Source organism: Monodelphis domestica, chromosome 4, assembly GCF_027887165.1.
Source record: "Monodelphis domestica isolate mMonDom1 chromosome 4, mMonDom1.pri, whole genome shotgun sequence".
Classification (NCBI taxonomy): Eukaryota; Metazoa; Chordata; class Mammalia; order Didelphimorphia; family Didelphidae; genus Monodelphis; species Monodelphis domestica.
Window position 1 is genome coordinate 5727809 of NC_077230.1, and position 27431 is coordinate 5755239.

The 27431-nt window shown below is 39.2% G+C and overlaps 1 protein-coding gene and 1 long non-coding RNA gene across 5 annotated transcripts; one reads left to right on the forward strand and one right to left on the reverse strand.

Annotated features, from left to right (window-relative positions):
* Positions 1 to 8950: 8950 nt before the first annotated feature.
* On the reverse strand, positions 8951 to 20625 carry LOC130458929 (uncharacterized). The gene is made up of 3 exons (XR_008918275.1): positions 20520 to 20625; positions 12144 to 12284; positions 8951 to 9510 (listed from the first exon to the last, which is right to left on the reverse strand). It is a non-coding gene; the product is annotated as an uncharacterized LOC130458929 (long non-coding RNA).
* LOC103106823 (uncharacterized) lies at positions 17073 to 22523 on the forward strand. Of its 4 annotated transcripts, none has more exons than XM_056825976.1 (4): positions 17073 to 17201; positions 18708 to 18886; positions 19336 to 19386; positions 19839 to 22523. In XM_056825976.1, the coding sequence occupies exons 3-4, from the start codon at positions 19356 to 19358 to the stop codon at positions 22499 to 22501; spliced, it is 2694 nt and encodes an 897-aa protein (XP_056681954.1). In that variant the 5' UTR covers positions 17073 to 17201; positions 18708 to 18886; positions 19336 to 19355; the 3' UTR covers positions 22502 to 22523. The 4 variants fall into 4 exon arrangements, with proteins under 4 accessions (XP_056681954.1, XP_056681955.1, XP_007493195.2 ...); XM_056825977.1 differs by having other exon boundaries at positions 17080 to 17151; XM_007493133.3 differs by lacking the exon at positions 17073 to 17201 and adding an exon at positions 17913 to 18261.
* Positions 22524 to 27431: the final 4908 nt, after the last annotated feature.

A 27431-nucleotide genomic window follows, 5' to 3' on the forward strand; every position in this document is an offset into this window, starting at 1 on the left:
GGCTCAGCACTGGGGATGCAGTTCCCCTGCTTTTCTTCTATGATCCCAATTCTAGAAAGTCTGAATTGTATTGACCCTTGAAGCTCAGGAGTGCCTTTTTCAACCCGAACATTGCTGGAAATGGTTTTTGTATCTGTATAACTCTAAAAATATCAGATAAAATTAGGAAAATAAACATTTCTCTCCTTCCTTGTATTCATTAAATTTTTTAGTCAGAGCTTTTCTCCCTTTTCAAGCTCTCCTCTAAAGCATCCGAAGCAAAGAAATAGATTCAGAGATGGCTAATGAATGGAATCTCTAGGGAAAAGGCTCAACATGTGAAGCATGGAAAGCTAAAACAAAAAACAGATGCACAAATAGGTAATGTATTTTTCTTTTCTTTTCTTTTCTTTCTTTTCTTTCTTTTCTTTCTTCCTTCCTTCCTTCCTTCCTTTCTTTCTTTCTCTTTCTTTCTTTCTTTCTTTCTTTCTTTCTCTTTCTTTCTTTCTTTCTTTCTTTCTTTCTTTCTTTCTTTCTTTCTTTCTTTCTTTCTTTCTTTCTTTCTTTCTTTCTTTCTTTCTTTCTTTCTTTCTTTCTTTCTTTCTTTCTTTCTTTCTTTCTTTCTTTCTTCTTTTCTTTCTTTCTTTCTTTCTTTCTTTCTTTCTTTTTTTTTTGGCTCAATGGAAAGAACATTGCCTCGAGTCAGAGAGTCTTGAATTCAAATCCAAGTTCTGTGACTGCAGCTCAGCACTGGTGATGCTGTGCTCTGCTTTGTTTCTGTGACCCGGATTCTAGAAAGTGTAGACCCTGCTAAGGATGAACTCTGTGCATTATATTAATCTAAGAAGCTCAGGAGTACCTTTTTCAACTTGGATATTGTTGGCAATATCCAGGGAAGGTAAGCAGGGACCCTCCTGAGGGAGGTATCAGACAGGAGTCTGATAGGGACCATTTATGGTTGAATGTCTGTCCTTAGGTTCTTCTCCCTCTATGTCTCCCTGAAATGACAGTCCTCTTATCTGCCTGCAGGTTATTTAACTCAAGATGAATTTAATAATAAGTTTGGATTAGGAAGGTATCAGGGTAGAGGGAAGAGGGAATTGCCCTATATTTGCCACAGATTGGGTTTGAGTCTCTCAGCTATTGAGCTGAGGCCAAGCCTCCCAGGCTGTTGAAGGATTTCTTTTATTCCTGTCTATGCTATATTTGTGCTAGCTTTCTTAAATTCAAAGTGCTTAGCAATAGATAGCAAGAGGAAGAAAAGGTTCTGACTTTCAGAGCTGGTTGGTCCTGTCTTTTTGGGCTGATGCCCCTAAAGACCAGCCTTACAGTTCAAACTGCTCCCCTTAAATCCCTTTGTTCCATGACACAATCACAGGAATCCAGGTAAAGCATACAGTTGGAAAATATCCAGGAATAGAGGTACTTCTATCCAGATACAGGGAGAGAGCACTCCTTCCAGTCTGAGGGCCAGGAAAGAGTGTCCTTGAGAGCAACTGTCACTCTCCCAGCCCCCCTCCCCACCACCAACTGTCATCGCTGTCCATCAATCTTCACTCCAACATTTCAACTTGTTTGCTCCACTTCAGTGACAGAAAATCCAAAGCTTGATTCAGTTTTCCTTTCCACAGGCTAGATGACTATTTTTTAGGAATTGGGTAGAGTTTCTTTTCAGGTATCAATCAAACTAAATATAATAGTGTATAACTATCAATTCTATCACCTGGTACAAGAGTGAATAGGTATGGGATAGAAGACAGGGGAAAATCTCTTAGAGACATAGGACCCCATAAGGAAAGGAGACCCCAAGATGCCTCCTCATGGGAATAGAGACTCTATGAAGCTGCTTTTAGGGAGCAACTATGAAGGGGCAGGGCTGGAGCTGGGAAGATTTCAATTATGCTGTGAAAGGCTCTTAGAATCCTACTTTGGGTAACAAGGGAGTTGACTATCTTCATTTTTGGTAGTGGTGGGATGCAGTATAAATCATTCCTCTTTGATCAGAATCATTCATGTAATATGAGGAGTCTGGCTGGTCCCTTAGGACTTCCCAAAGTCAGAAGGAGAGCGATAGATGAACTGGAGGGTGTCAGTGGAGGAATGTGAATCATAAGAGGACTTAGGTGTGGAAAGAGAGAAAAGAGAAAGCTTCCAAATTCCAAGAAGTTGAGCAAAACCCAGGTCTCCTTGCCCCAGGTAAAATTCTGACTGTATAGCCTTTGAGATCCTCCCCCCCTCTCCTCCCCCATTGCCTTTTGAAAATACAACTCACAGAGCTTTGAAAGTAGAATGTTGTATATATTATATACTTTGTAAAAAAAAAGGAAGCTGTATGTGATAGAGATTAACAGCTACATGAGCAATCATCTTTTTATTTCTTTTTTTTTGTATATGAAATGTATATAGGCCTGTTTGTTGGTATTTATCAAATTCAGAATAACAAAAAATAAAAGTGATTTTTTAGAAAAACATACAGCTTTTAATACTTAGGACTACAGCATTATTATAGGTAACTATGGAAGAATAACAAGAGGCATCATGATATAAAAAGACTATTGAACTTAGAGGTAGGAAGATCTGGATTCAAATCCTACTTTACATATTTATTAACTGTGATCTTGGTTAAGTCTCTTATCCTCTTTGGGTCTCAATTTCCTTGTAAATAAAAATGAGGGCATTGGAGTGAATGACTTCTAATATCTCTTCCAATTCAAAATTTAAGTTCTTGTGATCTTAGATGATAGAAGTAATTATGTAAAGATGCTTGGTGAAGTGGGATGTGGGAAATTTCATAACTATTAATAATAAATACATTAGACCAATGGGTGCATTTCAACATAAGCAAATAAAATGAGCAATTTTTGAAGATAAAATATTTATGGAAATATTTCTATCACTTGAATGAGGACTTATGAAGGCATTTGCAACAGTAATAATTAAGAAATAAAAATAAGCCGTTATATTATAAGGTTAATCGATTTATTTTGTTGATCTCTTGGAGAGAGATTTTAAATTTACATGAGTCAGAAATATGCTGAATAATGTTTGATGTGTTCAAAATTTAAGATAATCTAAACTTCTGGTGTCCATTTAACTATAATTTCCCTTTTAAATACAGTATTCTGGTAATACTTTTCTTTCCTAGTCATAATTCCAAAATTTGATATATCTGTAGGATAACTTGTGTACATTTTTTCCAATTGAAAAACTACATATTCTACATAGTTTTCTTTTCCTTACTTATTTCTGCTATGTTCCCCTAGTTTTTCTGACTTCAAAATTTCTCCATATCAAAATTTCCCCAGCTTTTTCCTTAACTTTTTAGGGATTTCATGGAAGAAAATATCTATTAGTAAACACTTGAAAGGATCAAATTCTTTGCAATCCTGACTTTTAAATCACCTCACCATACCTTCTTGTGCTTCAGTGTCTCAACTGATTGAAATGGGATAAAACTGCCTCATTTGAGAATATTTATTTTATTTTTATGAAGGATTTAGGACCCTTAAAGACATATGAAAACTATTTATAAAAGACTACAGATTACTTGATGGAGATTTCTCCTTAATATATCTACTTTTCCGATATTTCCCAAGTATATTTCTTGCTTTCTAATCATAATTTGTAAATGTAGTTCTCTTGAACAAGTCTCAGAAGCCATCCTCCATAGATGTTTCATCATTTTTTGCCTGATTGCTTTTTTAAAGAACTTCATTTTAATGAGTTAAAAAGAAATGAATATCATATAAAATATGTCAGGTTCACTCTTATCAGATTCCATTAAGAATTATCACTTACTTTCTATAATGCCTATGCAAATGAAATGAAAATTTATACAAGCATTTACCTTAATTTCTAGAAAGGACGGTTTTTATGAATAGGGACAACTGATAATATTATAATAATTCATCACTTATTTTCTGCATTTAAACTGGCTTTTCCATCATTATCATTTATCTAAATATAAAATTGGCCCCTTCCTTGTATTCATTGCATCTTACAGTTAGAGCTTATCTCATATATTAAGGCATTCTCAAAAGCTTCCAGGCAAAGAAATAGATTCAGGGATGGCTAATGAATAGAATCTCTAGGGGGAAGACTCAACTAATGAAATATGGAAAGCTAAAAACAAAAACAGATACGCAAACAGCTAATGTATTATCTTTTCTTTTCTTCTTCTTTTTTTTTTTTTGGCTCAATGTATAGAAGACTGGCTTAGAGTTAGGAAGTCCTAAATTAAAATCCAGCTTCAGACACCTAAATGTTGTGTGGGCTTAGGCAACCATCTCACCTCTTTCTGCCTCAGCTTCCTCTTTCGTTAAGTGGGGATACCAATAATGCCTGCTTCCAGGACTGTTGTGAGTAGCAAATGAGACAATACTTGTATCATGAATTTTGCAAACCTTAAAACAGTATAATTAATGGCCATTTTTAAGGTGGCAGCACACTCTGATACTATAAAACAAGGCTTTGAACATTTTTCGATTCTTTTCACATGAGCCAGAATCCATGCGCAGTGATGAATGTGTTCACAATTTAGTTAAATTCCTATTTCAGATAACCCTGTGACTAAAATATAGACTACTAAAACTTCCATATCTTTTATAAATGGTTTCAAAATAGGATCAGATATTAATTTTTCAATGACATGATTCAGATAGATTACTGGGAATTCATTTTACTCAATATTAATTAATTCATATCAGAGAAATAATTAAGAGCATCCTGTCAGCAACCACACCAGTCAGAATTGCTTCCATTTGTTTTTTAAAATGCGGTCTGAGCACAATTTTCGAAAGAGATAATTGTGCATTCTCTATCCCTTTTGTAGAACAATTTGAAGATATCATCATAAATTTCTTCAGTACCCTTAAGAAGAGATACTGTAGGTGATATAGACCAGAATGGATGTTTGCTGGCAAGAATTAGTAAGGATAGTTTGATTTGTCTCATGCAAGGTTGTTCTATCTATTCAGTACCTTATCTGCTTTAGAGTTACTTTGAACTTTTAAAAGTAGATTGTTAATGTAGACTAGTATTCACTTAGGATAGATAGAATGGTCAACACATAAGAAGCATGGAAGGAAATAGGAAAGACCTTAAAGGACCATAGTTCCTCTCACCTGTAGATAAAGAAAAACCAGAACTGGGAAGGAGAATTCTTGCAGTTTCTGGATTGTTTTGTAACTTCTGGGAAGGTCGCTGCTTACTACCATCATCTTCTTCATAAGCTGAAGCATCAATAAGGTCTTTGAAACATGATAATTACTGCTAAATCATTTGTCTTTACAAATGATCAGTTCAAAAAGGAAATGGGAAATAGTTTCACTTAAAACCTAAACATATGGATATCTCTTCTTCATGTCCAATATCAGGATGATATTAGAAATTAAGTCTTATTATATTAGTTTAGAGATAAGAAGTAAAGAAGCTGGCTTGAGAAAAAAATGGAGTTTCAAACAGAACTGAGACAGAGTGTCAGTTTCAAGTCTAATGGTTTTTCTGTGGCAGATGGTCTCTGACAGTTGGCAAAGTTAGATTCTCAGAGTTCTGGGAACAGGTAACATTTTTTTCTTTCTATCTCATTGTCTGAGGTAGAAAGAAAGGACGGAAAGACCTGAAGGAGCTAAGTGTTTTCCTTTCCCAACGTAGGAAACACTGGTGACTATTTATTGCTGTTTTTATAGATTATTTTAACTCTGAGAAGACCAAAGAAAGATCTAGTCTTTGATTTGGACTCTGCGTCTGCTAAGGCTCAGAGTCCTAACTTGGTTCTTGCTGAGACTCAGCCAGCTGGCCTTTATTATTTTTATAAGTTGGAGGCAAAGTTAAGAATTGTAAGGATAATAGTGTTAGTTTCTTTAGAATAGTAAAAATTTGGGTTAGTCAGATCAGGAAGGATCAGTATAGCCTGTGGAAACAGAAGAAGCAGTTCCTTTCAGAACCAGAGAGTTTTATTTGGGTGGAGTTAGAATCCCTTAGAGTTAAAAATCCTTTTTTATCCTTATATTTTCAATAAATATTTTATTTTTTATAACAAGAGTCTTTAGCATCCTTATGCCTAGTCCTCAAGAGAAGTTCACTTATGAGCTTCACTTCACTGATATAAATTGAAGATACTTTGTAAGCACAGCAGAGTATCAAAATCAGTTTATAACCCATAATCAATTCATTGTTCATTTTTTTTATAGTTTGCCTTTTATTTTTGCACCAGTCTCCTATTTGGAGATTCATTTAGAGGTTCACAACCAGAATCACTTATATTCTAGCCTCTGTTAAGGGGAAAATGATCTTAAACCTTAGAAACAGCCTGGCAGTGGGATCTCATGACCAACAAGAAAAAGATCTTGATATTTTCTCTAATTTTTACATACTCTTAAATCTTTCCAAAACAGTAATTATGAACCAGAGATAGAAAATTTTCAGCTATTTCCACAATCTAGGACATTAAAAATCCAAATAATATTTTTTTAATTGAACTAATCATTGAGAAAGTCAATATTCCCTAAACCCTAACTAGTACTCATTCAGTACACCCTCCTCCCACCTTCCACAATGCTTACAGAAACAAGGCTACACAAAATTAATCTATGGGTTTCAAGAAAATTCATTTCCACATTCAAACTGATCTTTCCCTCTTCCTAGTTTCTTGGAAACCCAAACTCAAAACAACAGAAAATTTGCTCAGGCTAGGACAACCGTTTGTGACACCAGGTCAAAGATCCAAGAGTCAGAAGGAACAGGGCAGGACATATGTATGTTTTCAGAGGATGGAGGGAGTATAAGGGAAGTGTACAATATCACACTAAGCCTAAGGGGAAAAACTCAGGATTGATCTAGGGTCAATTTGGTCTGCAACCTCCCCAACCACACCAGAAGTCATGTGGGATAGAGACCTAGGCTGGTGTACACTGAATTGCCCAGTGAAGAAGAAGACTGAGACTTTCTGAAATCTAGCTGCCATCAGAGGGGAGGGAGTTAGAAAGTAACAATAAAGGAAAATGAAGTAGAAAAATCCATACATTTTCAAAGATCTCAAGAGGAAAAACAATCAAAGACCTTGAGGATGAACAGAAAACCAACAGGGATGGCTTTAGAAGCAGAAGGAAATATGGCCTCCAGATTAATAAAAAAGTTCAGCTATCTATGAATAAATCCTGTAAAACTAAGGAAAATGGTACAATACTTGATGAGACAAAAGATCTTATGAATTTTGAGGAAAGTGTGGAACAACAATATGCTGCTCATGAAAGATTTAAAAGAGAAATGAGATTGATGAGAGCAGAATTTATAGCCTACAGAGCAGAAATAACTCCGAAATAAGGAAAACTTTAATCTAAAGTCTCACTTCTTGCCAATGTGTGTGTGTGTGTGTGTGTGTGTGTGTGTGTGTGTGTGTGTGTGTGTGTGGCAACTGGTTAGGAATGAAAATAGATAAAAATTAAGGACAATCTGGAAGAAGAGATGAAAAAGCAATAATTTAAAAGAAAAATGTTGGATAGAGTGGATAGGGAGCCAGGCCTGGAGGTGGGGGGTCCTGGGTTCAAATCTGATCTCAGACACTTCTTAGCTGTGTGACTCTGGGCAAATCATTTAATTCCAATTGCCTAATCTTTTGCCTTGGGACTGATACTTAGTATAATTCAAATGGTTTTTAAAAAAAGAAAAGAAAACCTGCTCTCCATATAAATGAAACCTCTTGCCTTCAAAGAGAGGGGGCAGAGGGACAACTTAAGAGTAATCTCCCAGAAGAATATGAAAAGTCAAAGAATAGAAATATCATAATACAGTAAATAATACAAATGAAACTTCCCAGAACTTCTGCATACAGAGAACAGAATACCAAATGAAAGAATCCATAAATCACCTTGAAGAAAAAGCCAAGGCTGCAAAATGTACGGCATATGTTAGAAATAAGAATTGCATTAAGAAACAAGGAGGGAAACTTTCAAATACTAAGGAAAGGAAATTGAAGCAAAAACCACCATCATTCTGCACCTACCAGAAAATGTAAGAAGGAATTGATTCTGCAGAGCAATGGAGCTCAGGATGACCCACCTCGCAAATCTGAGCTTAACCTTAAGTAAGTGAGAAATGATAAATTGTCATTAATAAAGAGGTGTTTGAAACATTTTCGGGAAAGAAGACCGAACGAGATTTTCTTCTTGAGCACCCTAAATAATGGAAATACAAGAGGGGGTAAATAAATACAGCAACTATAACAGAGGGACATTAAGAAATTCTTTCTAAATAGACTCTAAGTTGGGAGAAATGCAGATGTCAAAAAGAAGAATGGTGGAACAACAACCCTGAAACATCATGGACTGAGCCTCAGAACATCTGGCTTCCAGATGAATCTGTGATTTGTGTAGGACTGACTGGGATGATGCATAAAAAGGCAGAGAGAAGAAGAAGGTGTGACATCGGTTTATCAAATGGAAGGTGGTAAACCAGGGAAGAAAAAATAACTTGTGGTTTCTCATGAAAAGATGAAATGATATTCATTGATTTTTATATTGATTGATTTTATATCATTTGTTGTCAAATTAAGTCATCTCATAGAGTTTAGGTAATATCTGTACCTGGGATACTTGAGAGGTTAGTCCCAGTTGTTAATCAACTGTGACAAGATAAGGAAAAAGCTTAAAAGCTCCTCTTACCAATCCTAGGCAGCTTTACTGAATCCTCATTTCTGATTAAGATATCAATCATAAAGAGTCAGTATTTGCTTTTATGTCAATAAAATCGTGCTCAGATATTACGTTTGTCTTTTTAGAATCATTGATAATAAGATTCAAAAGTCTCTGCCTAGAGTCTTCATCTGAGAGCATTAGTTACAGGATCAATAAAATGCCTGGACTTTGGACTAGATTTAGTCCTTTTTAGCTAATCTACTTTAATATGAACTGTCAAAATCCTAGAAAGAAAACTGGGAGCCTCCAAAAGAGGTCCTTGCTACAGGCTGGGCTTAGTGAGACCTCCAGCTCCAATTTCTCCCATTAGAAGTGGATTAGAATAATGCTTAGAAGAATGGCCCCGTTTTCCTTTATTTCTTACAGTCACTAAGAAGAGAGCCAGCAGGGGAATGTGGGAAAGCATGGGAAAACAGTATGAATAGTGGGAAGGGTTACTAGTAAAGACTTTTCCTTTGGCTTTATGATGGAGAATTATTGCATGATGATACTGTGTGATGAAGGGAGGGACTCAGTAGATGAAGGTTATACATAGGGAGAATCTCTTTCAAGGGGGAGAGGGAAGGCAGTATGAATTGGAGGTGGGAAAGGGTTGTTTATCGTTTCAAAGGGCGCCGGCTTTGCTTACAGTCAGGCAAAAATCTCAACTTTGCCCTCATTTGACAGTGTAGCTGCCTTCTCTGCTTGTCGCACACCTCTCACCTGAGACAGCCTCTGCTGCCGGCTCCTGGTTTCTGAATCTTCTACTTCTTTTTCAAAGGGAGTGGCAGGGAATGAGGTCATCACTCTTCATCTCAAAGGACCAGATGGTGGTTCCCATGGCTCTCCAGACGTCATCCTGGAAGATGGAGAACACAGATCCGCCCCATTTCTAGCAGATTATCCTTCCAAAACTAGGCTATAACGCCTCTAAAGGAACTGTGAATAACCCACAAAAATACAGGGGGAAGAATTTTTCAGCCCAAATGAGAAGGAAAACACAGAAGATCTATTGCACCAAAGGAAGCACAAAGTAGGCACACAAGGCAGGCTCCACTGACAGACACAAAGTGCCTTGTGTGAATTTTAGATTCTCTCCATTTTGCTTCTTCTAGCACCCAGGAATGTCTACACCCCACTTAAGGATTAAGTGTCGGGGAGGAAGGCCTAGGATTGGCATGTGCTAGAGAGTGACAGATCAGAAACAACTGACTGACCCCTAAGCCAAGCTTAAGCCGCCATTGGCATATGTGAGACACAGGAAGTGATGTAAAGAACTGCCTTTATATTACGCGTCACTTCCTGTGGGGAGGGAGCTTTGGCAGTTGACCCTGGAACTTGAGCCTGGAGGAGCTCCTCAGACCACTTCCTTGAGACGGTCATGTGGTGAGTGATGAGACTGACTCCCCTTTCCCTTGGCTTTCTGGGGAGACCCCCGTGGCCAAGGCCTCTGAACTCCTGCCTGGCTCAGCCCAAGCTGGAGCAGAGTAAGTTCTTTTCCTCTCTCTCTCTTTCTTAATTTCTTCCTCCTATTGTAAATAAACCACCATAAAATTCCATTCTGACAAGCGTTTCATTGGGATTTAGAAATTCAGTCCCTGGCGACCAACTAAATTTATATTCAGTCTCAACCCTAAATTTAGCCGTAACACTTGGGTGCAGCTGAATCAGCAGCAGATGGTTGGACAACTGTTCAGGAGGAGATTACAGGAATCCCTTTGGTGGCTTTGGGTGTAACACTCTTCTTGCATTTGCCCAGACCCAGATCCAGGTTACAGTCCTGGGGTACCATCTCACAGTGAGAAGCAACACTAGCATATGCCAGTGCTTGTGTCCACTCTGGTCACAATTCCAAGGTGGAAAAGAGAACTTGTGGTGACTCACAGACCAGAGCACAGGCCAGGAGATTATTAAACACTTCTCTCCTTACATCATACCACCTTGAAAAAATTGAAAGCAGGTAAATCCTCCCTTCATCACAATTACAGAGCCCCAGTTTTTTTTAATTAAAAGAAAAAAAAACTTGGAAAATAAGCCAACAAAAAAAATCAACATAGAAAGTTATTTTGGTAAAGGAGAAGACAAAAACACAGAAGACAACAAAGTCAATACTATTGCATCCAGAAACTCCAAGAAAAATATGAATTACTCTTAAGCCCAAAAAGAATGAATAGAGGAGCCCTAGAAATAATTTTAAATGAAATAAGAGAAATAGAAAAAATTGGGGGGAAAGTGAGCAATACAGGAAAATTATTTTTTTATTTTAAATTTTAAATTAAATTTTTTAGAAAAAGTCAAGAACTTAGTAAAGAAGACACACACAAAAAAATACCAAAGAAAATAGGCCAGTGATAGTGAGCCTATGGCAGAGGTACCAAAGATGGCACACAGAGCACTTCTGTGGGCATGTGACCACCTGTCCCCCCCAACCCCACAGAGTTTGTTACTAGAAAGGGAGTGGTACCCTCTACATGGTGCTTCCTCTCTTCCCCTGTGTAGGGTAAATGGGTAGGGGCATGCCTGGTACTTGAGGGGGCAGGCATGGTACTTGGTCTGGGGGGGTGGGGATGGCACCTGGCACTCTGTCTCTAAAAGGTTTGCCATCATGGGAATAGGGCAATTGGTAAAGAGGCATAAAAGTTCATTAAAGAGAAGAACCTCTTAAAAGATAGTATTGGTCAAATGGAAAAAGAGGTACAAAAATTGACTGAGGAAAAGAATTTTTTAAAAAGTAAAAATGACCAAACTGAAAAAAAAGGTACAAAAGTTCTCTCAAGAAAATCATGTCTTAAAAATTAGAATTGGGCAAGTGAAAGCTTGTCCACTCCATGAGATATCAAGAAACAATAAAAGAAAGTCAAAAGAAGAAAGTGAGAGATATCTCACTGGAAAAACAACTGATCTGGAAAATAAATCTGGGAGAGAGAAACTAAGAATCATCAAACTACCTAGAAGCCATGAATTTTAAAAAAAAGAGACTACATATCATCTTTCAAGAAACATTTTTCCTAATTTTATCAGAAACATTTTAGTAGTTAATTTCTCCATATTTCCAATATTTGTCATTTCTAATAGCTTAATACAATTCATACAGTACAAGTCATTTAAATATCTATTCAATCATTTTTCCAATTGATTTCATATGTTATTTCATCATAACAAAAGCTTACACAGCATTTTACCCTCTCAATAATGCCCTTAGAGCTAACACTAGTAATGGGATCTCTAGTTCAATGAGCATGAACAGCTTTACAACTCTTAATGTATATTTCCATCTTGTTTTCTGGAAAAAATTCACAAGTTCTCTAGGAATGCAATGGCCTATGACTTCATGTTGCTATCAGCCTTTCATTTGATGTGTTAGTCCATCCAGTAAGATAATGCCACAAAAATGGTAATAAAATGGGACAATGGGACAATCTTTATAGCATTCTTACACCTCACTATTCCAGTTGTCCTTTCACACACAAATAGGGAATATTTTCTTCTTACTCAAATCGTCTCTTCATTATTAGGCACAATCCAGCTCTATCATCCTCAGACCAAGAAGGTACGTCATATGACTAGATGTTGTACAGAGTAATTCAGTTTTATGGCTTCTTCAGTCCTCGTGAGAATAATGATGTTTAGAACCTAGTTGGGGAAAGATGATTTGATGAATGATCATTTCTAATTTCATCAATGGATTCTTACGCAAATGCAATTCAAAATATAACAGTTAAATTCTACTTGACGTTGGACCCAAATATTCACATTCTGAAGGAGGTTGGATCATCTATAAAGAGTCCCTGTTTTTTTTAAGTTTAACAATATAAATCAGATCTACTGAACTTACCAGTCAATGGAGGGATCTTTGGGTCTGTAAGACTCAAGGTATTCTTTTGAGGATCAAGGGAAGAATAAATATAAGCATTCTTTGAAAGTCTTAAAGTCAGAAGCCTTAGAAGAGCTTATTATTACTGTAATGTGCTATGTGTTATTATTATCATTATTACAGTTATCGTTATTGCCATTGTTTCTCTTAATAACTGAAATTCAAAGTTGTTCATCAACTATTACCTCAAAGGAGGTAATAGAGGACTTTTGAACAAGAATCATTTCCCTCCTTAAGCTTTCTGCTTTCATAATTCTTTTATATCTTAAAACTTTTCATAAACATCCCTTTGTGGTTCAAAATATACAGGATATGACTCCATTTCATTGGGCATGAATTCATTTCTTTGACTTGTAATATTTATTCATAACTATCTGGACATGTTTCGCTAATATAAGGTCCATATTCTCTTCTGTTATTAATATCTTTCTGTAAGCTTATCTGCTTCAGCTCAAAGTCTTTGAGTTTTCTTCCTTATGAGATGTTTGGTCATTTTATTCTTCTTGCTTTGTATTCCTCTATTGCTCACTTTCATATTCCATCCCCTTTAAAGGGTGTTTTCCTTGGGGCTAGACCTTAAAGCTGCCTCTGCTTCCTCTCATCTGGGCAATTCCTATTTTACAAGCTCAGTCTTTGTCCCTGGTGACTTCTGGGGGGACAAAATAAATCCCAGATGAATGCTGGGCCCCTTCTTGCAGACTTAGTGGAATGCCACTAGCCACAGATATACTCCCTGCCCAGTTCCCACTTTTCCTCAGTTCTCTGGTTGGCCACAGAATCCTGAAACACTGCTCTCCCAAAGAAGACTTCTGCCTTTTGGTTTTCTGAGGCACCAAGAGGGCAAGAAATGTGGGAGGGGGAACTAGATTAAAATTTAATTCTGTTTCAAACGTGTGGATTAGCTTGGGTGAACCATTAGAGGTTAGGAATGATCTTTCTTTGCTGATATTTCATCTGATTGTCATTTTGTTAAAGTTCTTGGCAAGTGTGATTGTAAATACTTAAAAAGCAGCTCTTCCCCCCTCAAAATATACAAGACACCTTTGAAAGTTTAGTCTGCATTATTGTCTTCATTACTTTTTAAAGTCCAAAAATCAAGAAACAAGTCAAGATCTGATCTGTAGCTTTTCTATTTTCTGAAGGGTAAATGATCACCTTGAAAATGCAACAACTGGATCTTATGAGTCATCATTATAAGATGACTCCAGGGCTTTACTGGTTTTTGGTGGCCTAAACCATGGAGGCAGCTATTTTTATAGGTTTGAGAAATTGTAGAGTTTGGAGAGATTGTCCTGCCCTCACTCTTATGGCCCCATGATCTGACAGCCTCCCCACTGCTTCCTCAGCACTTTGGGCTTGCCCTTTATGCTGCCACTACAACTCATTCACTGAAAAGCATTTATGTGAGATTCTAAGATCGATAAGAGCTGTGGCAAGACTGTAGTCATGTGTTAGCAGATATGGAGAATTCGCTACACGTGTATTTCAGACAGTGATCAAAATTATTATTTTATCGACGTAACAAAATGTTGGAAGAAATTTACTGTTGGCTGCTTTATCGAGACCCCTTTCCTTGTTCCTTAGACCTAAAATAGAGTCCCTCAAAGGAAGAGAAACTTTGGTGCACAACAATTATTGTTTTTATTTGATTAGTGTAAATGGGTACAAAAAATTTAAAGAAATTCTTTTATCTACCCCAATAGCCCTTGGGTCAGAGACACGAAAAAGTTAGGGAATTGTTCAAATCCTAGAACCACGGAATCTTAGCTGTCCTCAGAATCCCCCGAATCTGTACGTGAACAAGAATCCTTCCACCAGATACCCAACAAAGAGTCAAACGTTCGCTTGAAGAGCTTTGGTGAGAAGTCCTACCACCACCTCCTGAAGCAATTTACTCTACTCTTATTCCAGTCATTCCATTGGGTTTGAATTTGCCTTTGCAGCATCTACATATAGATTCTAGTTCTTCCCTCTCAGTCAAATAGGACCAAACTCCTAAAAGTTTTTCACTCTGATGACTTCTCGTATCTCCAGGAACTCTTCTTCAGGTTAAGCATTGAAGCCCTTCTGGCATCCTTCCAGTCTGTCCTTCTTTGGCATCGGTTTGGTTTTTGAATGTCTCCTCTAAAGTGTGTATCCAGAGCTGAATACAATACTCAGATGTCCAGGTGGTTATTACTTTCTCCTTTCTAGACATGACCCAACTCGTAATCAGCACAACTGAGTATTGTATGGGCTTTGTTGTTCCATATCACACTGTTAACTTATTTTGAGTTTATAATCCACTAAAACCCAGATTCCATTTTCAAGAGTTATTGCCTCACCATATCGACTTAATTCTGTGTCCATGAAGCTGGTTATTGAACCCCAATCAAAATGGTGCAACAGGATAAAGATTTATTCCTGTTAAGTTTCATCTTGTTCAATGAGTTCATCATTCTGGCAATCTACTGTAACTCCTTTCTGCCATCTAATGCGTTAGCAATCTCTCCAGGTTCTGAATTGTCTCAAAATCGGAGAGACACGTCATCTATCCTTTCCTCCAAGTCATAAAAGCATCGGAGAGTATAGAAGCGCAGAGATACCTTACTAGAGCCCTGCCTCCAAGGTGGCTTTGTCTCCCTATTCCATATGAAGCTGTGCTGGCTTTTATTTATTTTTTTAAACCCTTACCTTCCGTCTTGGAATTAATACTGTGTATTGATTGGTTCCAAGGCAGAAGAGCAGTAAGGGCTAGGCAATGGGGATTAAGTGATTTGTGCAGGGTCACCCAGCTAGGAAGTGTCTGAGGCCAGATTTGAACCCAGGACCTCCCATCTCTAGGTCTGGCTCTCCATGCCCTGAGCTACCCAGCTGCCCCCTATGCTGGCTTTTAGAGGCAACTGTCTCTTCTTGATTTGTACTCACAAAAACACACCCTTGAAAACATGTTCTAGAATTTTATTTTACTAAGATGAGAAGTCAAGCTCACCGTCTTGTCATTTGAAGACTGGAATCTCTTCCCTTTTTTGAAAATCAGAACATCTCTCCTTCTTTAATCCTACAGCATTTCTGTCATTTTCCTCAGTCTTTCAGAGATCAGCAATCAAATCGGTGGTCCCCAAGACCTCGTTCAATTCGATATAGTGACTTGAACTCCTTGAGATCAGATCGACGCTATCCAATGATCTCCTCATTTCTCTTCTCCTTGTTCCCCTATTTATCTTGGGATCTTCCACACTCCTATTTTTATTCCAGCCTTCTCTGGCTCACAGTCTCCATTCAGGAGCCCTGGAACAACATGTCTGAAGCATTCTAAGGAATACAAAGAATGTACTCACTTCCTGCTTTTGTTTCAGCTTGAAGACTTTGAAAGAATAATATTTCGTCATTAAACACTATGCAAGCAAACAAACGCTTGCTATGTCCATGCATGTGCACTGTATTCGATTTCAAAAAGTCTGTGTTGTCCTTTGAGTCTGACAGTCATGTACAGAATTCCTTCCCTGCTGCTTTCCCTCTATGTTACCCTCCCCTTCCCCGAAGAGCTGGCTCAGCATTGGACATTCTTGAATTCAAGGGAGAGGAAGGAGAAAAGGATGAGTAGAAGACAGGAGGGAAAGGCGAAGGGAAACAGGAGAGGAGGAAAGGGAGCCCTTCCAGCAAAATACAACAAACGGCCTGATCTGGGTATCAAAAAAGTGTAGGAAACTATGTTTTATGGTGAACTGTATAGGGAATTTTTCACAGAATTGATAGTTCATACAACTACAATTTAAGAACTGAAGATTCTAAAAGGTCATTGATTCTGCCAGATAAAGAAGGTGGAACACAGAGAGGTTAAATGACTTGTCTAAAGTCACACAGCTAATTTGTGCCAAGGATAAGATTTAAACCCATGTCTTTCTGACAGTACCATAGAACAAAGTTTTGATAATGGAAGGATGTTGAAAGAGACAAATTATAATAGTGATCATTAAGGTAATTTATATTTCCAATGGAAGTACGTTTCTGGTGAAGATTCCTTCTTCTAGAAATACTTTGGAAGCCTGTTACTATCTGGCTATTTGTCTTAAACTCAATTACAAGTCGCAACAAATCAGTGTACAGTGCGCTAAATATTGAATATTCAAATAAAGGCCAAAAAACAGAGTTTAATGGGGAAGACAATGTGCAAACAAATATAAGGAAAATTTGGAGGTAATATTACATAGAAAGCATTAAGATTAAGGACTAGCAATAGCTTTTTACAAGCCTAGGGGCTTTAGTTGAAGCTTGAAGGGAAGTAGGTGGGGGAGCTAGTGCTGTCTGTCTGTGTGAACTTTAGATTACTCCACCCTACTTAGTCTAACAAAATTAGGAATGTCTACACCCCTACTTAAGGATTAAGTATTTAGGAGGATGGCCTATGACAGACATGTGCTAGCAAATGACAAATCAGAAACAACTGACAGACCCCTGGGCTGTCCTAAGTCAAGCTTAAGCTACCATTGGTATGGGTGAGATCCAGGAAAGTGATGTAAAACCGTCTATATATTTTGTGTCACTTCCTCTCTCCGGCCTCTTTGGCAGCAGAGAGGTGACTGGTAGCAGCTTGCTGAGCCTTTCGGCATCTTGGTGTGGCAGCAGCTATTGTCCGGTTTAGCAGTGAGTTTCTCTTGATACCATACTGGAGGAAGCCTAGTAACCTAGTTCAGGTGAGGCATCTCTCTGAGCTCTCTCAGAGTTTAGGCTGATTTTTCCTCCTTTACCTTCCAAACACTATCCACTTAGAAACTTCTAATCTTCTTCAGAAACCTTGTGGTGGAGGACTTTGAACTTGCTTGGCACAGGCCAGGCAGGTGAAATCCTATACCCTTTCCTTCTCTCTTCTCCTTGATTTCTTCCCTTTATATTGATTAAACTACCATAGATTTCCAAACTGACTTGGGTATTTTATTTGGGATATCCCCTGGTGACCAAAAATCAAACTTATATTGGGTCACGACCCTCATGTCTGTATGTCTGTCTGTCTTTCTCTTCACATTAGCCCAAGTTTCTTCTTCCCTTCATGGTTCTGAGAAAGCATGATGTTCCCATTGCCATTTCTCAGTCTAGACGGCTATCATATTCCTTCAGTCTTTTCATGTAAACTCTTAGGGTAAAATGAAGGCAAAGCCTTCTCCAATCTTCTCTTCTCCCTTGCTTGTCCCACTTTCTCCTCTGCCTTCTTCAACTCTCTCATTGACGACGTCTGCTAAGAAGCAGCCATTTCCCTTGGATCAGACATGTTTTACTTTCCTCAGCTTCTTACCCAGAGAGGAGACAGACAGTCAAAGAACTCATGGAGTGATGCAGCTACAGGACATTGAGGGCCGCTTCTGTTCCTTTTAGTCACTTCTTAATGACCTCTACACTGATTTAGTGTCAGGAAATTGTGACTATGGGCAAACAATGGGCCTCTGTTTTCTCTGTGATGTCAGAGTGCATCCAGGTCCTTACCCAGGCCAAGGGACTAGAGGTTTACTCTTAATACAGATATCTGAGGAAACATATCTATTTTCTCCACTTCTCAATACATAGCCCTCTCCATTGACACTGCACTTTATCAGAACAGGCTGAATACTTTTCTCAGTGATTTTATTTTGAGTAGACACTTAGTCCTTTAGCCTTCCTTCCCTTTGGAGAAACAGTTAGAAAACTTGAAACTGGATTGGCCCAGGCTCCCCATCCAGCACTGAAAGACCCTGTTTTCTTCTCCTCCTGAAACTTTTACTGGTGAGATATGTATTGAGAACATGGCTGGAAAAGATGTGGGGAGAGGGGGTGGGAAGGTCCCCGAATGTCCACAGGATCCAGTGCTTGGCACAGAACCTGGCACCTAATAGATGCTTAATAGATACTAGTCAACTGAATGACTGAATGACCTCAGAGAAAATGCTATAGAATGAGCTCAGGTTTCAAAAATTACAGAAAGAAAGAGCTGGAGATCAAGAATGTGGAGTGGGGTGTGTGTGTGTGTGTGAAAGAGAGAGAGAGAGAGAGAGAGAGAGAGAGAGAGAGAGAGAGAGAGAGGGGAAAGGGGAGACAGAGACAGAGAGAGAAGGACGCAAGGAAGAAGGGAGGGAGGGAGGGAAGAAGGGAGGGAGGGGGCAGTCCAGGTAAAGAAGATAAGACTTAAATTTTCTAAGGAATCAATATACACAAATTCTAATTCCTTAAAGCTGGAGAGAAGCTTCCTTTACCCTACTGGCTCCTCTGCAAATCTAGGAGAGGAGGACCCTTGAATTGAAGCCTACAAAGAAAATAAAGAATTCAGGAAGCAAGAGGACTTTAAGAAGGTTAATTTAGAGAAAAAACAATTAAGAAGAAAAAAAGGAAAAAATCCCCCAGGCAGAATGAGGTAATAAAGATAATCATTTAATCAGGTTGCCATTAGGGTATTACCTGATCTTCACATTTTTTGTACACACACACACACACACACACACACACACACACACTCACACACATTTTATGGGGCAGCTAGGTGGTACAGTGAACAAAGCATCAGGCCTGAAGTCAGGAAGACTCATCTTCATGATTTCAAATCTGGCCTCAGACACTTACCAGCTGCATGACCTTGGGCAGGTCACTTAACTGTTTGCCTCAGTTTCCTCATTTGTAAAATGAACTGAAGAAGGAAATGGTAAACCACTCCAATATTATTGTCATGAAAATCTCAAATGGGGTCATGAAGAGATGGATATGACTGAAAACAATTAAACACATACATATTTTACCATATGTGTATATACATGCATTGATATATACACATATGTATATTTTGTTGTTGTTGTTGTTGTTATTAAGGGAAAATCTCCAGCAGACCAATGGGGAGAAGAAAGAGGACATTAAAAAATGGTGAGAGCTGCCATTTCAAATGCCCCCCATTATATTTTATCCTGGTCTCAGTCTATAGAGTCTGGTGAATTTCATGGATCCATTGCTTTTCATGGTTCCTTTCATTTGATCATGGTCTTGTGTAGATGGGCCTTGTGGAGGCGGTGCGTGATGTGTCTAAGAGTCCTGAGTTTTGGTTTTAGTTCTGCCTTTTATTATCCATACGAATCTGGGGCAGTCTCAGAGCATCATTTTTTGTTCATCTGACAAAATGGTGGTGATCATGCCTGCCATACCTATAAGGATCTGGTGAGGTGATCTGTGTAAAATACTGTGAAAGCAATAAATTCCTACAGAAATATCATGTATGATGCTTAGATTTCTCCCATATCTTCCACAGTTGCCCTTAATCACACATACAGCATACTTAGGGAATATGTCCTTTCAATATGCTCAAACAGTCTCTTCATCAGCAGGCCAAGTTCAGCTACTTCGAAAAGGCTTTCATCCCCATTCTAATAAGGTGATGTCACCACGTGCCCCATACCAGATTGAATCACTAAAGGAAGAAGACCCCCAGTCAAAGCCTACACTGATGCCCCGCGTCAACCACAGTACCAAAAACAAGTTCTTTCCCCAACCTGAGCAAAAGACTGCAGCCACATCCTCTTCAAGCTTCAAACATCAGGCCAAAGATCCATTATTACCGCCAACTGAGCAGCGGGGAATGACGGTGTCATTACCACAGCTTGACCACCCTACCATAGTCAAGACATCATTTAACAAATACTCGAGCAAAAACCCAATTTTACCCGTAAAATGCCCTGACCACCAGGCCAGTACAACTTCTGTGTCTTTATTACGCCCCAAACAGAGACGAAATTTTGGATGTAATCCAGAGAATTGGGCTGAGGCACCATCTCACCCCAGCAAACTTCCTAAGGTTCCATTTACTCCAAATCATCTATCTAAGATCCAACAAGGCTTTCACCACCCACCTGATTCCCTATTATATCATAGCCAGCACCTCAGGAATCCGCCCTATCCTGAGCATCAGGGCAATATTAAACTCTACACAGACAACAAGAAGAAGACAACACCGATACCCTCATTGCGTTCCAAATTTGAAACTAAGCCCACAAATGTACAATTACCAGGTAGTCAGCAAGGTAAAGCTGTTGGCCAAAAGGCTAAGACTTCCTTTCCCCAGGACCACAATCACCAGCTCAGAGTAACAGTTCAACCATTATCATGCACAGACTGTCACTTCAAGAGCATAGGCAAGCCACTGTCAAGCACTGATCAATGGACAAGGGATGTCATTATTCCATCACCATGTCCAGTGCATGGCTCTGCAACAATGATGGTGCTGTGCAGAGACTGCTCCAATAATTCAGGAAACATAAGGGCTGTGCCAACGACCCCCCAGTATTCCTCATGTCAGTGGAATCAAACTTCCTCTACATTGTCTCTTCCTTCCTCTATCACTGAATTGCTCTCACCAAATGCTCAGGTCAAGGAGATATCTACACTTTTGCCATATCCTGAAAAAGAAGATGCCCTTGCTATAGACCCTGAATGCCCAATCGAAGCCACACAAGACGATCATCAAGAGATCACAGTTTCATTGTTGGACCCAGACCACTCAGCTTTACTTCAAATGAGTCCCAACCAATGGGATGACCCTAACCAATGCACTACAATAGCTCTACACGACCACAGCCTTGGAGCTAAGAGTGCTTTAAGTCAAGAAAACTGTGTTGAAATCACACATCAGGTCGAGACTCAATTGAACCAAGATTTTAGGACGAAGTCCCCAACTGACTCTATGTGCCAAGTAGAGATTACTATAGAGTCTGATCAACCAACCTACTCTTTACCAGATGAAAAAGAAAAAGTAGAAACCGAAATGGAAATTGTCCAGGAAGTTGAGCCTCAAAAGAACCCTTGCGAAGAAGTCAAGGATAAACCAATACCCAAACACTGGGATGAAATTGCAGTGGTCCCAGAACACCAAGACCAGGTTTTGTCAGTCCAAGACCATCAGTTGGAAGTTCCATCAGACCATTACCATGTGACCACATCTCTATTTGGCCCTGGGTACCAGACTGAGGCTCAACTAGGTCATGATCATTTGTCTAAAAGTGCTATGGAAAAACCCCAAGATTTATGTCCTCTGAATATGCCCCAAAAGGCAGTAGATACACAATTCCAGCTGCAGCAGGTCATGTCTCCTCCATGTCTGGAAAATCAGCCTGAGACTTCATCAAATCTTAAAATTCAGACCACATTTTTACTAGACCCTGATTTAGAGAACAAACTTCCCAATTCCTCTGAACTCTTGGCTCCTGCAGACTCTAAGGGCCAGGATAAACCTGAGCAGTGCCCAGACCGCTGGCCTGAAGTACCAAAATATTATGAGGATGAGGTTGGCTATTTCCCTAGAGCCAGAACTAAGCAAAAAATAGAGTCTTCATTGTGTTTTAGCTACCTCAAACCATATACTATTGAAGGTGGGACTGTTTCCGATGAAATTGTTAACGAGATCATCAATTCTATATCAGAGGAGAAAATTAAAAATGACATAATGTTTCTCATAGAGCAGACCAAAGAGTGCCCTATTCCTCAGACAGATCATAACCTATCATCAAGTTATAATGTTTGTTTACATTGTGCCTCTTGGATCCCGTATGGCTGCCCCCATGTTAAGAGAATGAATTATCATGGTAGAGCAAAACTGATGGCCATACCAATACCCATTCCTGGTTCTAAAAGGAAGATGGATATTAAATTTGTTCTTAAACTTCCTAAACAACAGTATTCCTCTATGTTTTGCCTCACTTTACCGCGTCATGGTACATCTGTCCCATCAAACCCGTTGCTTCCTTTTCCATCACCTCCCTGCTCAGACACTACTCTACTTGAATCACCCACTGATCGCTGGAAGGCACCATGGGACACTCGTTCTGGCTATATGTGTGGCACAAATAACTCTTTATCTTGGACAAATCAGCAGTCATTCCTAGGGAGACTTTCTGGGAGGAGCAATGCCTCCAATGAAGAATCAACAAGTGGATCTGGGGGAGTATTTAAATCTCTGCTAGAGAAATTTCAAAGAAAGCGAAGGTCCAATTAAAAAGACCAAATTCTCTTCCAAAGTAATTGATCCCCTTTATACCTTGAAAAATGTGTTTGTGTGTCTCACCTATTATGCCTTGTATTCAGACTCTGAGTCTGATTCTCTATGAGTTCAGGAAGGATCACAGATAGGCAACTGGAAGGGACTGCAGAGTCTAATCCCCTTTCATTTTAAGGATAAGGAAACTGAAGTGAATTCAAGTGAGGGGAACAGGTGACCAAGGTCCTACAGGTAGTAAGATAATAGGTAAGATTTGAATACAGTTCCTCTGACTCCAGAGTCATTGTTCTTTCCACTGAACCTTGCTGCCTACAATTAAGCTAAGTACTCTCCCAAGCATGAAAGGAGGGATCCTATGATTTCCCTTCCCTCTTTCAACATTTTCTTTCCTAGTCCCACAGATGTAATGGTATTTCACAGAATAGGAAGGGCATTTTCACTTTTTTTCCTACTTCTACATCTTAATTTGCAAAAATACAATGTATATACCATGTGTGTGATTCTCCTTTTTTATACTCAATATTCAATTCAACTGGCATTTATTAAGCACCCACAATGTGCACGGCACTGGTTAGGATTTGGGAATACGACAGAAATTCAATAGTCCCTGTCTTCAAGGATCTTATGTTCCACTGAAGGGACACAATAGACACATGGAAAAAGAGTAGACAGAACATAGAGAAAAGGGATGTCAACTTTTTGAGTGCTCATTAATAACTGGGGGGATCTGGGAAAGCTCCTTGTAAAAGCCAGCGATTGAATAAAGCCTGAAATGGACTTCGGGGCTCTAAAAAGCAGAGGTGAAGACAGAGCGTTCCAAGCACAGAGGAATAATAGCCATTGCAAAGAGATGGAGATAATGGGTGGAAGGTTTCATATGATTACCAGACGGTAGATTAGCTTAGCTGGAACACAGAAGATATTCTTGAGTCATCGTGGATGGCAATAAAATGCCAGAGAAATCTGCCTTTCATCCTAGAATAGAAGGAACAGGACACCTATGACAATGTCAGAACGGTAGTTAAGGTTATTAATTTGCTAGATCTATGGAGTATGAACTGAAAAGAGATAAGACTTTAGGCAGGGGGGATACCAATTAGGAAGTGATTGAAATAGTCCAGGCTAGAAAGTGGATTCTAAACAATCACCCCAGTGCAAATGCTAATAATAAGGAAATGGGTCTTGATGGATGGCACATGTTAAACCCGGTGGAGTTGTGCGTCAGATACGGGAGGGGCTGGGGGGAAGGGAGGGGAGGAACTTGAGTCTTGTAACCATGAAAAATTATTCTAAATCATCTAATTAAATAAAAATTTTTTAAAAAAGAAATAGTTCAGGCTAGAGATGATGGAGACTTAAAGGTAAGATAACTGTGGTGTGACTGCAGAAAAGGGGACAAATTTGAAGGATGTAGTGGAGGTTGGCTCAAGAAGACTTGGCAATGGATTAGTTATGGCAACCAAAAGTAGAGAAAAGATGTAGGTTGTTAACCTGAGTGACTGGGAGGATGAAGATTCCCTTAATAAAAGAAATAAGGGAATTGAGAAGGGGAGGTCAAGGGGAAAAGTAATGAGATCTGTTATAGAAATATGTAATTTGAGAGATTTATCAAGCAGGGCATGAAGACCAGGGAGTCATCTTCATAAAGATGTTTGTTAAACCAATAGGAGCTGATGATAGAACATCTGAGAGTATATAGAGAGAAGAAAGACATGGATGATGATTCCGAAATGAGATAGAAGAGACCAGTCAGATGAGAATAATGAGAACCAGGGCACAACAATGCTAAGAAAACTCAAGGAGGAATATTGGTGGTGTGTCAAAAGCTGCAGAGACAGGGGCAGGGAGGTGGCTCAGGGGAATGAGAGCCAGATCTAGAAATAGGGATCTTGGGTTCAAATCTGGCCTCAGATACTTCCTAACTGTGTGACCCTGAGCAAATCACTTAACTCCCATTGCTTAGTCTGTACCACGCTTTGCCTTGGAACCAATACACAGTATTGATTCTAAGATGGAAGGTAGGGGTTTTACAAAAAAAGCTGCAGAGGACAAGAAAGGTGTGAGGAAAATCCATTGACATTGATAATATATTGTTAATAATTTCAGAGAGATCAATTTCAATTGAAAATCAGATTTTAAGAAATCTAAACATAAGTGGGAGGAGAGAAAGTGGGAGGGAATGATTTTTTCCCTCTCATCAGACTCTTCATTACAAATCACAATAATTATAGACTTCAAACATTCCAAAACTCAAAGTCTGGGCCTTCTTAAGAAATATGTTACAGCCTCTTGCTGACTGATGGCCACAATTCCAAAGGAATTGGATAACGGGGCTCACGAAAGTTGCTCAACAGGAGAGGGAAAAAACAAAAGACAAGCAAAAGTACAACCATACGATTCTGGACTTTCTGTTTGTTTGTTTTAAACAAAAATGAATTCCATGTTCCACTCTCCAGGACATAAATTGTCCATTCACTTCTATTCCAGGGAACATTCTTTTATGGTTTTAGACTTTCCTTTTTCCTGGAATGAACAGGTTGGTTGGTTGGTTGTTTTTTGTATTTTTATCAGCAATGAAAAGGGATAGAGAAGATGGTGGAGTTAAGTAAAGAGGGCATGTTTGTAGATAACAGTGTTAAAAGCCAGTTGTTGAGAAGGGGATGCTAATGGTAGTGGAGAGGACCAACCTCTGAAGTTTGTAAGGAGAAGGAAGGGAATGGGATCAAGGTCACAACGAAAGGAAATGGCCTTGGCCAGGAAGAGCGATACTTGCTCCTCTAAGAGTTTGGACCAAGAAATAGAGAAATGAAGTGTTATTGGGTCCATCTGAGATACAGAATTGGAAAGAAAGGGGGACCTAAAGAAGAGTCTCCATTTTTCTAAGGCAAGTTTGCAGTGAGGTTCTGTCCCGATTGATAAAAGGGTCCATATCTCTCAAATAGTATAGCCCACTTTTGAACAATGTTCGTAGAGGGCAGAGAGATTCGGGGTGAGCATTGATCTACTATCTCAATCAATGAAAGCAGTGTCTTTAGAGCATGTGCCATTCTCTGCCTTGTTTCCTCTCAATCTAGAGGCTTGTTAAGCCTGCTCTTGGCCTTGTGAAATGGATAGTCTTGATCTTCCAAGAGGTTTGAAAAACATGAGGAAAGATTATTGAAGATGGGCTGGTTTAAAACTAATTATTAGCAAGTCTCAATGGTATTGATCAGTAGGCATTACCTATGTCAACTAAGTAATATCTTGCAGACAGGAACACTGATTCTGAGAACAAAGTACTCCTCAGCTGGCCACGTCCAAAGCATAAACATAGACTGAAGACATTTCTAGAACACACACAATTGCAGAGCACTGCCAGGAACTAGGGACAGAAAGTAGAACAGCATTTCTTGAGATACGAGCTCACTTAAGAACAGATTTTGGAACCAGGCCTATCCCCCAAACCATTCCCTCACTACCCACTGCCATAGGAGGATAATGTACTTGTTCAGCCTTCTACCTTGGAAAATAAACACTTTAACTAGTGCTACAATTCCACCAAGCATCTACTACTCCTTTTGCCATCAAAGGATCCAAGAGAATGAGGCTCTAATTCCAGACCCTCCCGAAAACAGGTTCCTTTCACCTCTGACCCACTGTCAGGTGTAAGTATTTAACTGCTATTACCTAAAAAAACAGCTGTTACTTCATCCTTCCATAAATATCCCTGCCAAAAGGCTTGACTCTATACCATGCAGAGTATGAATTCAGTAATGATATTAGGGATCATCAGCAATCTACCAAGGCAGCCTTCTGCTCATTCTCTACTTGCTAGTGTTTGGAGGGGGAAAAAAGGCTGATCCCAGCCTCCATCTTCACTGGCTCCTAATAGATGTACTTCTCCCCCATATTACCTTTTGGTTCTCTCTCTTCCTTTCACGTAAGTCTATTCACACTCTCAAGCTCTATCTGAAGAACTTTAGTATTGCTTGTGAGACATGGGGAGACGCTGGCACAGGACCACCCCGCATGGGTGCATCAAAGAAGGTCCTCTACTTACTCCATGAGTGAAGCAGATTTGCAGTAGCAGAAAATGAGCTGTGCAAATCCAGAAGCATCTCCGACCCAAATGCTCTGATGGACTCCTTGTGCCTGCCCTGTGGTAGAGCCTTCATAACGCATCTTGGACTGATCCTTGAACAATGAAGGAATAACAACATTCTTTGTCCTCAACCCAACCTCTGCTTTATTACCTGTTCTTCAGCCCTTTCCTATACAAATTTGCTTGCCTTCCCACTAGAGCTAACATATTGTTCCTTTCACATTGATATCTTGCTTTCTTCCACTCCGGGGTTATCTCCGTTGTCTACTGTTCTGCTTCTATTTTCATAATGCTGAAAACATTATAGGAAGAAGGATAACCCTGTCCACTGAATCCACTATAAATTAATGTTATTTAATCTCAACTGGGACCTTACTGCCTAATGACAATTTTCCCCCCTTTGGTGACTGAAACTTCCCACAGTGACTGCTCTGACATTTCTTATTTTTCAAGTCCCCTTTCAAGGAACTCTTCATTCAGTCAAAAGACTCTCTTGCTATTTTACTGTGAAAACTCAGGCGATTCACTGTGCATTCTTCTTTCTCTTTCTCGACTGATCAATATCGTATATTATGCCTCTTCTCTCTTCCTTTGCTCCAATCCCTAAGGAAGGGATTATCCTTATCTCCATGGCTTTCATTACACTACTCTCCTAGATCTCAGTCTGGCTTTTCTAAAGCTCTTGACAAGAGGTCAAGGAAAAGTCCTGTGTGTTGTTATGGTGGTATTGTTTATGGGGAAGAAGTGTATAATATTAATTTTCTCTCCTGCTGTCTCTCTGGAGCTTGATCCTTTTATTATTTCATTTCTCTCTCATCTTCACCTTTTTCTTATTTCCTGGCCATT

What these genes read in the sequence shown, in the direction of transcription:
- LOC103106823 (XM_056825976.1), top strand. Translation starts at nt 19,356, where the DNA reads ATGGGGAGAAGAAAGAGGACATTAAAAAATG. An exon ending in AAAGAGGACATTAAAAAATG is followed by an intron (nt 19,387 to 19,838) that starts GTGAGAGCTGCC and finishes TCTCTTCATCAG; the next exon opens with CAGGCCAAGTTCAGCTACTT.